The sequence below is a fragment of the Pongo abelii genome, chromosome 11 (genome assembly GCF_028885655.2).
Source record: "Pongo abelii isolate AG06213 chromosome 11, NHGRI_mPonAbe1-v2.0_pri, whole genome shotgun sequence".
NCBI lineage: Eukaryota > Metazoa > Chordata > Mammalia > Primates > Hominidae > Pongo > Pongo abelii.
The window spans coordinates 92744301-92757859 of record NC_071996.2 but is presented as its reverse complement, the minus strand read 5'-3'; the positions used below and the strand labels follow the sequence as shown (position 1 = coordinate 92757859).

At 36.3% G+C, this 13559-nt stretch overlaps 1 protein-coding gene across 37 annotated transcripts in view; it reads right to left on the bottom strand.

Annotated features, from left to right (window-relative positions):
* PMS1 (PMS1 homolog 1, mismatch repair system component) overlaps window positions 1-13559 on the bottom strand; it is a 111946-nt gene that overhangs the window by 79107 nt on the left and 19280 nt on the right. For 35 of the 37 annotated variants that reach the window (XM_054548657.2, XM_054548661.2, XM_054548663.2 and 32 more), the window contains 1 exon segment: window positions 10737-10839. The exons of 1 other annotated variant lie outside the window; for it this stretch is intronic. In XM_054548657.2, the coding sequence (XP_054404632.1) occupies window positions 10737-10839 (103 nt within the window). 37 annotated transcript variants of the gene reach the window in all.

Here is a 13559-nt window from a genome sequence, read left to right as displayed (position 1 = left end):
AGAAGACAAACAATTTACTAACTATTAAGAAGAAATTAAGAAATTGACACCCAGTTAAGATAGGTATAGGGCAAAATGAAGACATTTTTGGACTTGCAAAGATCCAGAAGTATATCACCCAAATGTATTTGATGAAAATAATGGAAGATAAACTCTAACCAAATGACTATAATATGAAAACAGAGATTTCACCAGGTGTGGTGGGTTGCACCTATAATCCCAACTACTTGGGAGCCTTAGGCAGTAGGATGGCTTGAGCCCAGCAAGTAGAGACCAGACTGGGCAACACAGTGAGACCCCATCTTTAAAAATTAAAAATTAAAAATTAGCCTGGCACGGTAGTGTATGCCTATAGTCCTAGCTACTTGGGAGGCTGTGAGAGGATTCCTTGAGCCCAGGAGTTCAAGGCTGCAGTAAGCTATGACTGTGCCACTGCACTCAAGCCCGGGTGACAGAACAAGACCCTGTTTCTAAGGGGGAAAAAAAAGACATTTTATGACAACAAGATGAGAAAATAAATGTGGTGTGCAAAGCATCTTAAAAGTTTGACTGTAAACAGAAGATGCTAATGTGGGTGGGCTTTGCAACATAACTTAAAGATTCATGAAGAGATATTATGTAAGTCTGAGAAGGCCTAACAACAGCTTGTAACTCAATGTTATAAACTATTATCAGTAACTGTATTAGTCCGTTCCTTCTCACACTGCTATAAAGATATTACCCTGGAATAGGTAATCTGTAAACAAAGGAGGTTTAATTGACTCACAGTTCCACATGGCTGGGAGGCCTCAGGAAATTTACATTCATGGCGGAAGGGGAAGCAGGCACCTTCACAAGGCGGCATGAGGCATGAGAGAGTGTGAGCGTATGAAGGAGGAACTGTCAAACACTTATAAAAACCATTGGATCTCATGAGAACTCACTATCATGAGAACAGCATAGGAGAAACCGCCCTCATGAGCCAATCACCACCTTCTCTAAACACAGAGGGATTACAGGTCCCTCCCTCAACACATGGAGATGACGATTCGAGATGAGATTTGGATGGGGACACAGAGCCAAACCATATCAGTAACACCAGTTAACTGGAGAAAAGGGGTGGGAATTAAGAGGTATAAAGCTTACACTGTCCTACACAACCTTCTTCTCTCCTACTTCTCTCCTACCGATGTCCTTCCTTCTGTTCCTACAGCACATCAGAATTGTTTCCACCTCAGACCCTTTGTACATGTTCTTCCGTCAACCTTTCCACAGCTAACTCTTTCAGATCTCAGCTTGAGTATATCTTTTTTTTTTTTTTTTTTTTTTTTTGAGATGGAGTCTCTCTTGGTCGCCCAGGCTGGAGTGCAGTGGCGCAATCTTGGCTCACTGCAAGCTCCGCCTCCCAGGTTCACGTCATTCTCCTGCTTCAGACTCCTGAGTAGCTGGGACTACAGGCACCCGCCAGCCCGCCTGGCTAATTTTTTGTATTTTTTTAGTAGAGACGGGGTTTCACCACGTTAGCCAGGATGGTCTCGATCTCCTGACCTCGTGATCCGCCCACCTCAGCCTCCCAAAGTGCTGGGATTACAGGTGTCAGCCACAGCACCTGGCCCAGAGTATCGTATCTTTTGAAAATCCATCCCTAAATGCCCTATCCAAGGCTGCTGCTTCTACAGTGGAACTATGTTTTCTTTCTTTTTAGAAAATGTCACTACTTGAAAAAACTTTTGTCTGCCTCGCCTCTTAGACTACGAGTATGAGAGCAAAGGACTACCATGTTTACCATTATATCCCTAGCACCTTAAACAACGATGAATAATCTGTAGGCATTTAACAAAAAAGTCTTAAATGAATACTTGAAGAAAGAAAATAAGAGAAAGTAATAAAGTTTGTATTTGTCTGAATTATTTATTTATTTATGGAAGACACATAGTACTTGTAATTTTTGAAAGGAAATTTACTATAAGAGAAAAATAAAACAAGATTGGGGGGAAAAGATTTTTGTGGAAAAAGACTAAAGGAAGTGCAATATTCCTATTTTGCTCACACTTGATGTTTTCCTGCTTTTTTCTTGATCTGGTGCCTCATCAGCATATAACATTACTAACGATTTTTTTTGGGGGGGGGTCTTCCTCTATTTTTATATAGAGCATTTCCTTGGCTTAACTGCATACATCACTTCCAAAGGCAGGATTAAATTCCTTGGAACACCATGGTATTTCTCACTAGTAACACTTTGGTGCTACTATTCTTTGGCTTAGGAAAGTAAAAAGGTCACTGCCAAATTTTGGAGCAGAAGCTGATGGAGATCAAGAAATGCATGCATTTAGCAGTCAGAAGAGGTATGCATTCTGCCTCTACTGCTAAATGGAAAATACACACACACCAGAATCTATACCAGATCCTATTCACAGAGACCTCACTTCATTTTCTGTTCCCCTAGATGTTTCCTCCATTCCCATGTCTTCAACTACTACCTATATGCCAATGATTCTTTTCATGGAAGTTGTAAGCAGCACCATACTTTTATAAATCTCTAAAAAAGAAAAAAACACTTCCAATCAAACTATGATACACTGCCTTAACAATAGTCCCGTGTAACACATGAAACGGTCACATCAACCTCTCATTCCTTTGAAATTTCTTTACTCCCATGAATATGGCAATTTCTTCTGGTGCCATCAATTTCAATGCTTTGCATATGACAGCAACACTTTGGCACTTAACACAGCTTCATTTAGTTGTGACTGTTTCCCTTTTTAACTCTCATAAAGCAATTGTTGCAATAAAATATGAAGTTGTTTATTCCTCCAGTCAACACATGAATTATCAATATTGCACAAAATTCAATTGATACAACAATAAGAACATCCAAAACTGCTGCTTTTCCAAAAAGGATTTTGGGAGGCCATTAATTATAAGCCACAATCTGTTTTCAGGGACGTCAAGTGTGACAAAATGTGCATCTTAGAATTGGTTAACTAGACACATATCTGAGACCTACACTACTCTTTTAAGTTTTATAGACAGATGCTCACTCATTAACTCCACCTGGCTATCCTCAAGGTATATGAAATCGATCACACTCAGGCTGGAACTCATTATCTTCTTCCTTGGATTTGATACTACACCTAACCTTCCTTTCTCATATAACACCAACATCCAATGGTTTCCAAAGGCAGATACTACAGAAAGAATTCATTCTTCCCTCTACTTCTTACTGCAATATTGCATAAGTCTTATAGGTCTATCTATTCTATCCTAGGAGTCTCTCTCCAATTTATGTCAAGTCCTTTCCCTCCCCTCAAACCCTAATAGTTGAAGACAGTATCTTACAGTAAGACAAAATTTATAGTAGAAATTACCAGCTAATCTTGTAAATAACATATTAATCCTACCAGTTAATTTTGTAAATAACATGGTATCAATCATCTGCCTAAAATAAATTCCAATGGCTCATAATGGTAAGGTACAAACTACCTGGTATGATATAAAAGGCCCTTCATAATCTAACACCTACGCTACCACTTTCTAAGCTAAACCTCCTGCTTCTACTACTCCAAAATCCTCACACTGAATTCTGTCATGTCATTCTTAGTACTCCATTTTATATGCTTTAATTGGCTTTTTAGCCATATAACTTTGTATTACTTTTAGTGGTTACTCTAGAGAGTATAACATATATTCTTAAATTATCAGTCTACCTTGATTACCATGAAATAAATTATATTTCACAATGTAACAACTTTGTAATAGTGTACTTCATTTACTCTTACCTTTTGTAAAGTTTTTGTCATGCATTTTACTTTTCTGTGTGATAAACTCCACAATATACTGATCTTGTTTTTGTAAAATAAGTTTTTAAAATACTTGTCTTTCCATTTTTTCCACACATTTTCTAGTGCTTTTCTTTCCTTCTTGCAGATTCAGGTTGCCACGTAGAATCATTTTCCTTCAGCTTAAAAACCCTGTTAGTATTTCTTGTAGTGCATGGTGGGAGATTCTCTGTTTTATTCGTATGAAATTGCCTTCACTTTGTACTCATTCTTTAAAGGGCATTTTTACTGGTTATAGAAGTCTAAATCAAATTTTGTTTGTTGTTTTGTTTGAGAGTCTAATTCTGTCACCCAGGCTGGAGTACAGTGGCGTGATCTCGGCTAACTGCAACCTCTGCCTCCTGGGTTCAAGCAATTCTCCTGCCTCAGCCTCCTGAGTAGCTGGGATTACAGGTATGCACCACCACACCCAGCTAATTTTCATATTTTTAGTAGACACACAGTTTCGCCATGTTGGCCAGGCTGGTCTCAAACTCCTGACCTCAGGTGATCCACCTGCCTCGGTCTCCCAAAGTGCTGGGATTACAGGCGTGACCACCACACCCGGATGAAAAATTTAAATACTTGAAAGATGTCATTCCATTTTCTTTGGACTTCTATGTTTCCAATGGGAAGTCAGCTGTCATTATTTTTATTGTTCCTCTGAATTCAATGTATTTTCTCCTCTGGCTGCTTTTAATATTTCATGAAAGCTGTAAATAGCACCACACTTTCATGAATCTCTAAAAAAGAAAAAACACTTCCAATTTAAGTATAATACATTGCCTTAACAACACTCCTGTCCAATACATTACTGGTTTTCAGTAATTCAGTTATGATGTGGTTAGCTGTGGTTCTGTTTATTTTTATTCCACTTGGTTCTGTTCACTGTCTTTGGTACGTCGCTTTATATCTTTTCAAAAATCTTGGAATATTCTCAGACATTTTATTTTTTTAATCTTAATTTTGTTAGTTTTTTTTGTTGTTGTTGAAGACAGGAATCTCACTCTGTTGCCCAGGCTACAGTGTATGGCACAATCTTGGCTCACTGCAACCTCTAATTCCTGGGTTCAAGAGATTCTCCTGCCTCAGCCACCTAAGTAGCCAGGATTACAGGCATGTGCCAAAACACAAAAAAATTGGGTAATTTTTGTATTTTTGGTAGAGATGGGGTTTAACCATTTTGGCTAGGCTGGTCTTAAACTCCTGACCTCAAGTGATCTGCCCACCTTGGCCTCCCAAAGTGCTAGGATTACAGGTGTGAGCCACTGTGCCCAGCCCTCAGACTTTTTTTTTTCAGATTTTGTTCTGCCCCATTCTCTCTCCTGAGATTCCAGTCACAGGTATGTTAGACCGTTTAATGTTGCCCCACAGGTCTCTGATGCTCTTTTCTCATTCTACTTCTGTGCTTCTGTTTGCATATCATTTTTACTGACCTGACCCCAATAAGTCCATCCAATTAATTCTTCAGACATAGTACTTTCTGTTCTAGAATTTTCAATTAGTTTTTTAGTTTCCATTTCTCCGCTGAAATTTGCTACCTTCTTACCAATTTTGACCATCTTTTCTTCTAAATTCTTTAACATAAGTTTTTTTTTAAGTTTTTGTCTGTTAATTCAAACATCTGGGTTATTGGTGAGTTTATTTACACTATTGTTTCTCTTGATTATGGATTCCATTTTCCTTTCCTCAAGTCTCTCAAAATTTTTATTTTTGCCAAACATTGTATATAAAAGAACAATAGATACTAAAGAAGAAAATATTTTCTCCCAGAGAAAGTGCTTTGTTTCCTGCCAAGAAGGTAGAGTGAAGAATATATCTCTTCAATCTAACCAGGAGTTCATCTGAGTTGAACCGTTTAGTTCCAGTTCAAATGTCTTTGGTTTCAAATGTCTTGAAGATGGAATCAGGTCTCTTTCTCTAGCAAGGTTTTAAGATCCTTCTTTCTCTAGCTCAGTCCCAATTTTCTTAATCACTTTTTACTCAACTAAAGTCCTGCTGAGATTCAGTGTGGGGGTTGGACTAGCTCTGTTTGAGGATCCCATATTCTAATCTGTCATGTCCGCCCACGAGTGGCTATAAGAGTTCAGCTGGTTTCTCCTAGTACCATAAAAGCTCCCTTATTTATAGAAGACTTGCTCCTTCATCCACCTATGACTCAGTTAATGCTCCCAGGGATGCAAATGGCCACCAGGCACTTCTTTTCTAGGAAGATGTAGTGTTTCTCTTGAGCTTTGTTCATTTAAACTTCTCTGTGACACAGGTCTTCAATGAGTTTAAAGACTACAAGTTTTTAAAATTATGTTTTTTCCCCTCATTGCAACGCAGATAGCAATGGTCTCTTGAAAATCTGTGTACATCATTTTTCTCTTGCCGAAAGGTTACACTCCATGTCTTATCTATCATCTTCAAACTCCTACCATCTTCAAACTCAAACGTCATCTTTTCTGAAAAACTTGCTAACCTCTCTCTAGGCAGTCAGTGGCTTCATTTTGTCATTATTCACTCACCTGTGTTCCCCACTAGTCAGTAAGTTCCTAGATGACAAATATAATGGCATGCACTGTAGCTCTAGACAGAAGGAAGACAGAAATCAAGAGGGCAAAATATAAATGTGTATATGAAAGTAAAAAAGAGATACCTGTTGATTTTTAAATATATGTTATGTATCTAAGACCACATTATACCTAATCTGTATATTGATAAATTATTGCTTCAGCACCTAAAAATATCCTCTGAAAGTAAAATGAGAATTATTATTGAGATGGAGTTTCACTCTTGTTGCCCAGGCTGGAGTGCAATGGCACAATCTCAGCTCACTGCAACCTCTGCCTCCTGGGTTCATGTGATTCTCCTACCTCAGTGGGATTACAGGCGCCCACCCCCACACCTGGCTAATTTTTTGTATTTTTAGTAGAGACAGGGTTTCACCTTGTTGGCCAGGCTGGTCTTGAAATCCTGACCTCAAGATCTGCCTGCCTTGGCCTCCCAAAGTGCTGGGATTACAGGCATGAGCCACTGCGCCCAGCCAATTGAGATTAGTAAGAATTATATGTTTGAATAAAACATACTTATGGAAAAGTCTTTTCTGATTCCAAATGAACCCTGTCTCAAAAAGGAAAAAAAAAAAAAAAACAAACAATAAGAAATGTGCTTCCTTAAAAGTACCAACTAATACTGGCCAATAATAGGGAGGAGGCCCCATTATACTATCATGTTTTACAAGAAAATCATTCAGCTCTCTAACTTTAGCACGTCCTACAAACACCAGAATTAAACTGCAGTGTTGTAATATGCTCCCTGTTATATTTTTACATGACCCTATGGCATGCCATTTATTATAATGGCAGCTATTTATATTCCTAATGTAAAGGTATGGTTGCTTGAATATATCAGAAAGTTTTCTTAAAATATTTAAGGAATAAAAGGTCCATTCTTAAATTAAGATGAAAAGATCTTTTAATACACGCACAATCACACACAGTAGGAATTTACAAAGAACGTGATGTTCTGAAACTCTAGTAACAGGGTAGGAAAATGATCAGAGCTCTTTAAATACTACTTTTGATATATGAGAAATTTCTAAGGCAGAAGTACTGGGAGATGTTAAAAGAATTTTACCAGGAGAGTAAATCAATTTGGAAAGCTTAATACTGATTATCTAGGGTAAAGGGAATAGAAGTGATGACAGAAAATGATAGGACTAAAGCTAATAATTTACTCCATGTTCTTGGTACAATAATTTAAAAGACAGACTTATTTCTATTTTTCTTTTTAGTTTAAAAAAATGCTTTAAAATGGTAGTGAACAGAAGGTAAGGGCAACTTAGGGTGACATACTGTTAAACACATAAATCATTTTAAATGGCTGAATTAATCCATAAAACAAATATACACCTAGAAAAACCAGAGCTGGAATTTCTAGTAAACTATTTTTAAACACTGTAAAATATGTTTTTTAGGCTGGGCACAGTGGCTCACACCTATAATTCCAGCACTTTGTGAGGCCGAGGAGGGCAGATTTCTTGAGGTCAGGAGTTCGAGACCAGCTTGGCCAACATGGCAAAACCCTGTCTCTACTAAAAAAAAATACAAAAATTCACCAGGCGTGGGGATACACACCTGCAATCCCAGCTACTTGGGAGGCCAAGGCACAAGAACTGTTTGAATCTGGGAGGTGGAGGCTGCACTGAGCCCAGATCACACCATTGCACTCTAGCCTGGGCGACAGAGTGAGACTCTGTCTCAAAATAATAGTAATAATAAAAAATTATGTTTTTTAAAGGAGTAACAAATTTTCCAATGCCTAAATAAAATTTTGTTGTAAGTTGTTCCCATACCTACAATTATACCACCCACAGGTATCATTATATCAGATGACATGAAGAGTACATGCTAGGCAGGGATGTTCACCTCACAGCAGAAATTAGGCCAAGAACCCTACATGTACAGGTATAAATTAGGATGGTTGAACTGTAATTTTATCTTACGCAGAAAATATTTAAATGGAAGCTAAATGACAGCTGGTGAAATGTGAGTATGTGATTCAATCACTCAAAACCTATCAGCACTAAGGCAATGTAAATATAAAAGGCTTCTGAAAGTGTTTGTAGATATATATAATATGTCCATCTAGAACAACTTAAAATTAAGACTTTAACTTTCTGTTTTCCTAACCAATCAACTATAATTAGGTGAAAAAATTGAGTTATGAAAAGCAATTAGTAGTTTTGCAACTACTGATCTTCTAAGTATTTATTCTTGTTTCTTGAGATAAAAGAAATATACTAAAGAAAGTTAAAGTTCATTTATTGACTACAGAAATTCCTTAATATGAATACCTGGTCTCACTTAAGGTAGAAGACTGAGGTCAGCAGGAAAAGGAAAATCAACAGCAAAAGGGCAAAGATCAGATGGATTCCATATCTAAGGATTATTTCATAGTTCCCATGGAGATGAATAAAGAAAAGCATGAGAAGTATGAGTGATGCAAAGCCATTGGCCATCCAGATTAGACTGGTCACTACTAAGACAAAAATAAATTCCTTTAAGTTTTATAAGGCAACTAGATTACTTCAAAGTACTCTACTGGATAGCCACTCAAATATCTCCTAATGGTTTCCTAATTTGAACTCGTAAGAACTGGGGTCAGAGTATTTCTAGAGAGGAGCCATATTTTAAAAATGCCTTTTCTCTGTCCTAACCTTTGATATATAGTAAAAGAATTATAATCTATTACTTTTAATTAAAACATATATAATATTTGTATTATTCTACATCAAATAAAATAGTTGTTAGACTTGAGCTCATTTTCATTAACTGAATAAATGAGGAAAAAATGTGCATTGTCCTAGGAGTTTCTATTAACTCTCTCCTTTATGTGGCACAAAAATATCAATTCCTAATGGGCAAAAGTAATCAGTAATTAAGCTAAGGATTTACAAAATAAGAGAACGAGTGAGAGAATTTGGTACCAGTATTAAAATATAAGAAATTTATATTTTATACATGAAATGAAGACAGAAGTCATTCGGAAAAAAAATCCAATAATTTAATATTAAAACTGAAGGAAAAAAAACACAGAAAATATACAGAATGTACTTTGATAAATTACAATGAGGGAACACAAAATTAAACATGAATTTACAACACAAATCGGAGAAGCAGAAGGATAAACAACAACAACAAAACCCACAAGTCCCTTTTCAGATCTAATAATTATTTTGAACATGACTCTAAAGAGGTAATAGCTTTAATAGTCTCTTAATCACCCCATTACTAGAAATTATTAAAAAAAGATTAAAGGAGATATGTGAAACTGAAGCCTAAAGAGATCTTTTTTACCTTTATAAGTAAATAGTTTTTAGAGAAATTTAAACACCTATCAGCTGAATGTAGTGGCTCACATCTGTAATCTCAGCACTCTGGGAGGCCAAGGCAGGTGTATTGCTTGGGCTCAGGAGTTCGAGACCAGCTGGGCAACACAGCAAAACCCTGTCTCTACTAAAAATACAAAAATTAGCCGGGTGTGGTGGTATGCACCTGTAGTCCCAGCTACTGAGGAGGCTGAGGTGGGAGGATAACTTGAGCCTGGGAAGCAGAGATTGCAGTGAACCAAGATGATGCCACTGCAGTCCAGCCTGTGTGAGAGTGAGACCCTGTCTCAGGAAAATAAAATAAAATAAAAAATAAAAACATAAGATATCAATTAAAATGTAATAATATTACATAAAAGTATATAAAACACTAACTACATTACAAGTAGAAACAATATGTATTTGCTTCAAAGTAATATAGAAAGGGAGGAAATGGGCGAGGGTATTACATGAAAGAACTTTAGCAATGAGTTGATAAATTATTGAAACTGAGTGATAAGTACAGTAACTTCTTATGCATGTTTGAAGTTTTCCATAAATAAATAGATTTTAAATTATCTATTTAATCATATCTTGATGGTATGGTTTATTACCACTATTACCAAATCAATTATGTTTTATATATTTCAATAAAATATTAATCTTCTTCATATATGAAGATGACACTGGTAATCCAGCACTGGTAAAATAAATACTCTTAGTTTTTACAGAGGAGTAACTAGTCCATGGAAGTGTCCAGTCTCTCATACAGTTCCTTTTGAGAACAATTCTAAATATTTAAGAAATTGGTGGCTAGAATAAAGGCTGAATGTTTACTTGGAAGTTAACTAGCCTTTATCAGGACCAAGCCCAAAGCAATACAGTTCCTTTTGAGAACAATTCTAAATATTTAAGAAATTGGTGGCTAGAATAAAGGCTGAATGTTTACTTGGAAGTTAACTAGCCTTTATCAGGACCAAGCCCAAAGCAATACATTTGTATTCACGGAGTAACTTCTTTTTTTTAAAACCAATAATTAAGACAGAAAAGGTAAAGAATGTTTGTATACAAAGCTACTTTCTTACCTTGAGCAAGATGTGAAGGTTTCTGAGAAAGTATGTGGCCACTGCCATCTAAAACATACTGGGTGCTAAAATTATCAGCAGCCGTTCTTGTTGTAATTAAAACCTGGGGGAAAAAAACATCTAATAAAACTAACACTTCAGATATTGCGATAGGTTCATTATCAAAGATTTGAAATGATTATTGCATAATATATTTACTCAATAGTGTATTTTACCTAATAAACATTTGTGACCAGTTCTTTTGTAATATTCCTTAGAGTTACATGAATAAGCAACAGGCCAGCTTGTATTTTTTTACGTTGCAAATTACTGTTTTGAGTATTTCACTTTATTAAAACACTCGTACACAAACAAGTATACCTCAAATGCCATTTGTATTGTATGCATTATATGACTTATGTCTGTAAAAGCAAGTACTTCAACTGTATTAAGGGAACTTGCTTTTTAACAGACTATTTCCATAAATTTGTTGGTAAATGAATAGTTCTTTGGTAAAGTGATCACTCCCTCCCCCTTCTTTATTATGTGTAAAACTGCACTTCTGTATTTCAAGTTTATGGTCCAAAAAAAATTAAATTATATATATATTTACAGATATTTTTTCTTACAACTGAGCTTTAAACTCATTAAGCATATATTTTTTATTAATTAAAAAAATCTTTAAAATATTTAAGCATAAGTCAAGAAGACATTTCATTCAGCATGAAAATATTTCCTCAGATGTTAGTCATAGAAATATATATTTTAAAGTGTCTGCCCTCTTTTGAGCTAGCTTCACCCTGTTTTCTATTTACTTACCCCATGAGGTAGGTATGAAAGTACAACAATAGTAAAATATGCCATTGTCAGGAAAAAAAACCAAAAAAACAGTGGGGAGTGGGGATGCTGGCAAGGAAAGCATAGGGAAGAAGGTAGCCTCCTCACACGTCTGGTGAGCCAATGATGACCCAAAATTGGGAGTCATCTTTCTTGGCCATCTTTATACAAACAGCTGAATATTCTAAAGTAAATCTATATAATTTAGACACCATAAGAATCCAACCCCACTGCTGGAACTCATCTGAATCCAGATGGGTCTATATTTGAAGGTTCTGTCACCCTGCCCTAACCAAGCAGATTTACTGTAGGGCCTACAGCTCTGTGGAACATGTTGGTACCATGCAGGGAATATCAGAGCAACAAAAAGAAACGGCTTCTCCAGCTCACAGTACCAGCAGAGGACGTTAGATTCTCTCTGAAAATAGAAGTCTATGAAACTCTTACTAGGGGCACTATGTCAAGCTGCTATTACTGTGATACTATGCCCCAAAATAGCAGAACCTAAAACAAAGTTGTGAGCTTCTGAGTACTCTTAAGGGATCTACTTCTTCCAAAATACATTCCATGGTTCAAAAACAGTGTAATTTAGAGGACAGAAAGTGCTAGAGATTTTCTTTTCTGTGCCTAATTATTCCATAATTATCCCTTTAAAGACAATTCTACATTTAACCAACTGCTCTTCCAAAATGCTAAGGTCAACTGAATTCTATTTCTCTACTCCAAAGAACTAGCCACCTGACCTAAAGTTGGTGTCACTGAGCAAAGGCGGCCCTGGAACTCTGAGTTCCAGTACTAACCCTGCCAGTGGCTTCTAGATGGTCCTGAATAAATGATTACACGGATCATCTTTAAGGGAAGGGTGATGATAAGATGAAGATGATGCTAATACTTTATAAGGTTACATGGGATTTTGTTTTAACCACTTCAAAGTATCTTACAAGATATTAATTTGCTCATCCTTTAAACATATATACTCCAGTCTAGACGAAGAAACTGAAGTGCTAAAAAGCAAAATAAGACCTTAGTGCTCATAATGTAACATTTATGTTAAAATTTAAAAAAAACCCTCTATTTTCCAACATTAAAATTTTGTAAAATTACAATTTGTAGAATACTATGAAAACGTATTTAGATATGAAATGCTTTCCAATTCATAGCTAAAGACAGTAAAACATAAAGCAAACACATAAGTGTACTTCATAAATTTATGAAATACAGTGTGTTCCACAGAGGAAGGAAAGGGAATTGTATTTCGAGAGTTTGTTTCCTTATATGACCCTGTGTCCGGAGCAGGAAACTCTTTTTTGGACCAGGCACAGGTTCAGAATTCATTAGCGGTGCAGGAGCTAGCATTTGAGCCTGCAGTAACTCCACCATCAGGAGCATCTCTAACAGTACACACTATTACTGGTGATTCTTACTAGAGACATTGAGGAATGGTGGCAGAGAGTGAATCTAGTGGTGTCAAGAGAAGAAATAAAGAAAACCAGTATTTTAAAAGGAAAAGTTTTACAAGTCCTTAGAGGACCTTGGAGGCTATATTAGTTGTCAGTTATTAAAAACTGACTCTCTGGTCCAGTTTACTGAGTTTCAAGAAATCGCAGTATCATTACAAAATTAAAATTACATAAAAGCATTTAAACTTCAGATAAACATAGTTTTTCTTCAATGTTTAGATAAAAAGTAAAGAAAAAACTTAGAATATATCCTGATAATTCAGGTAAAAATCCTCTTGACAAAAATTCATTTAAGGTAATTATGATAAAGCCTTTTGAGTTTTGGGGGGGCTAACTTTTAGATGAAGACCGACACAAAAACGAGTTGAAAATGCAGGGTCTTTACGATTCAGGTCAAATACAGACTTTTGCCTGAATGGCTGAAATGTTTTCTTTTCTACATGTGAGTATGCCTGCCTGCCTGCCTGCCTGTGCAAATACTGTGCACTAATTAAAGTACTCTGACTGCAGGACTTGTTCCCAGATACCCACTATGGGGAGCCTAGCA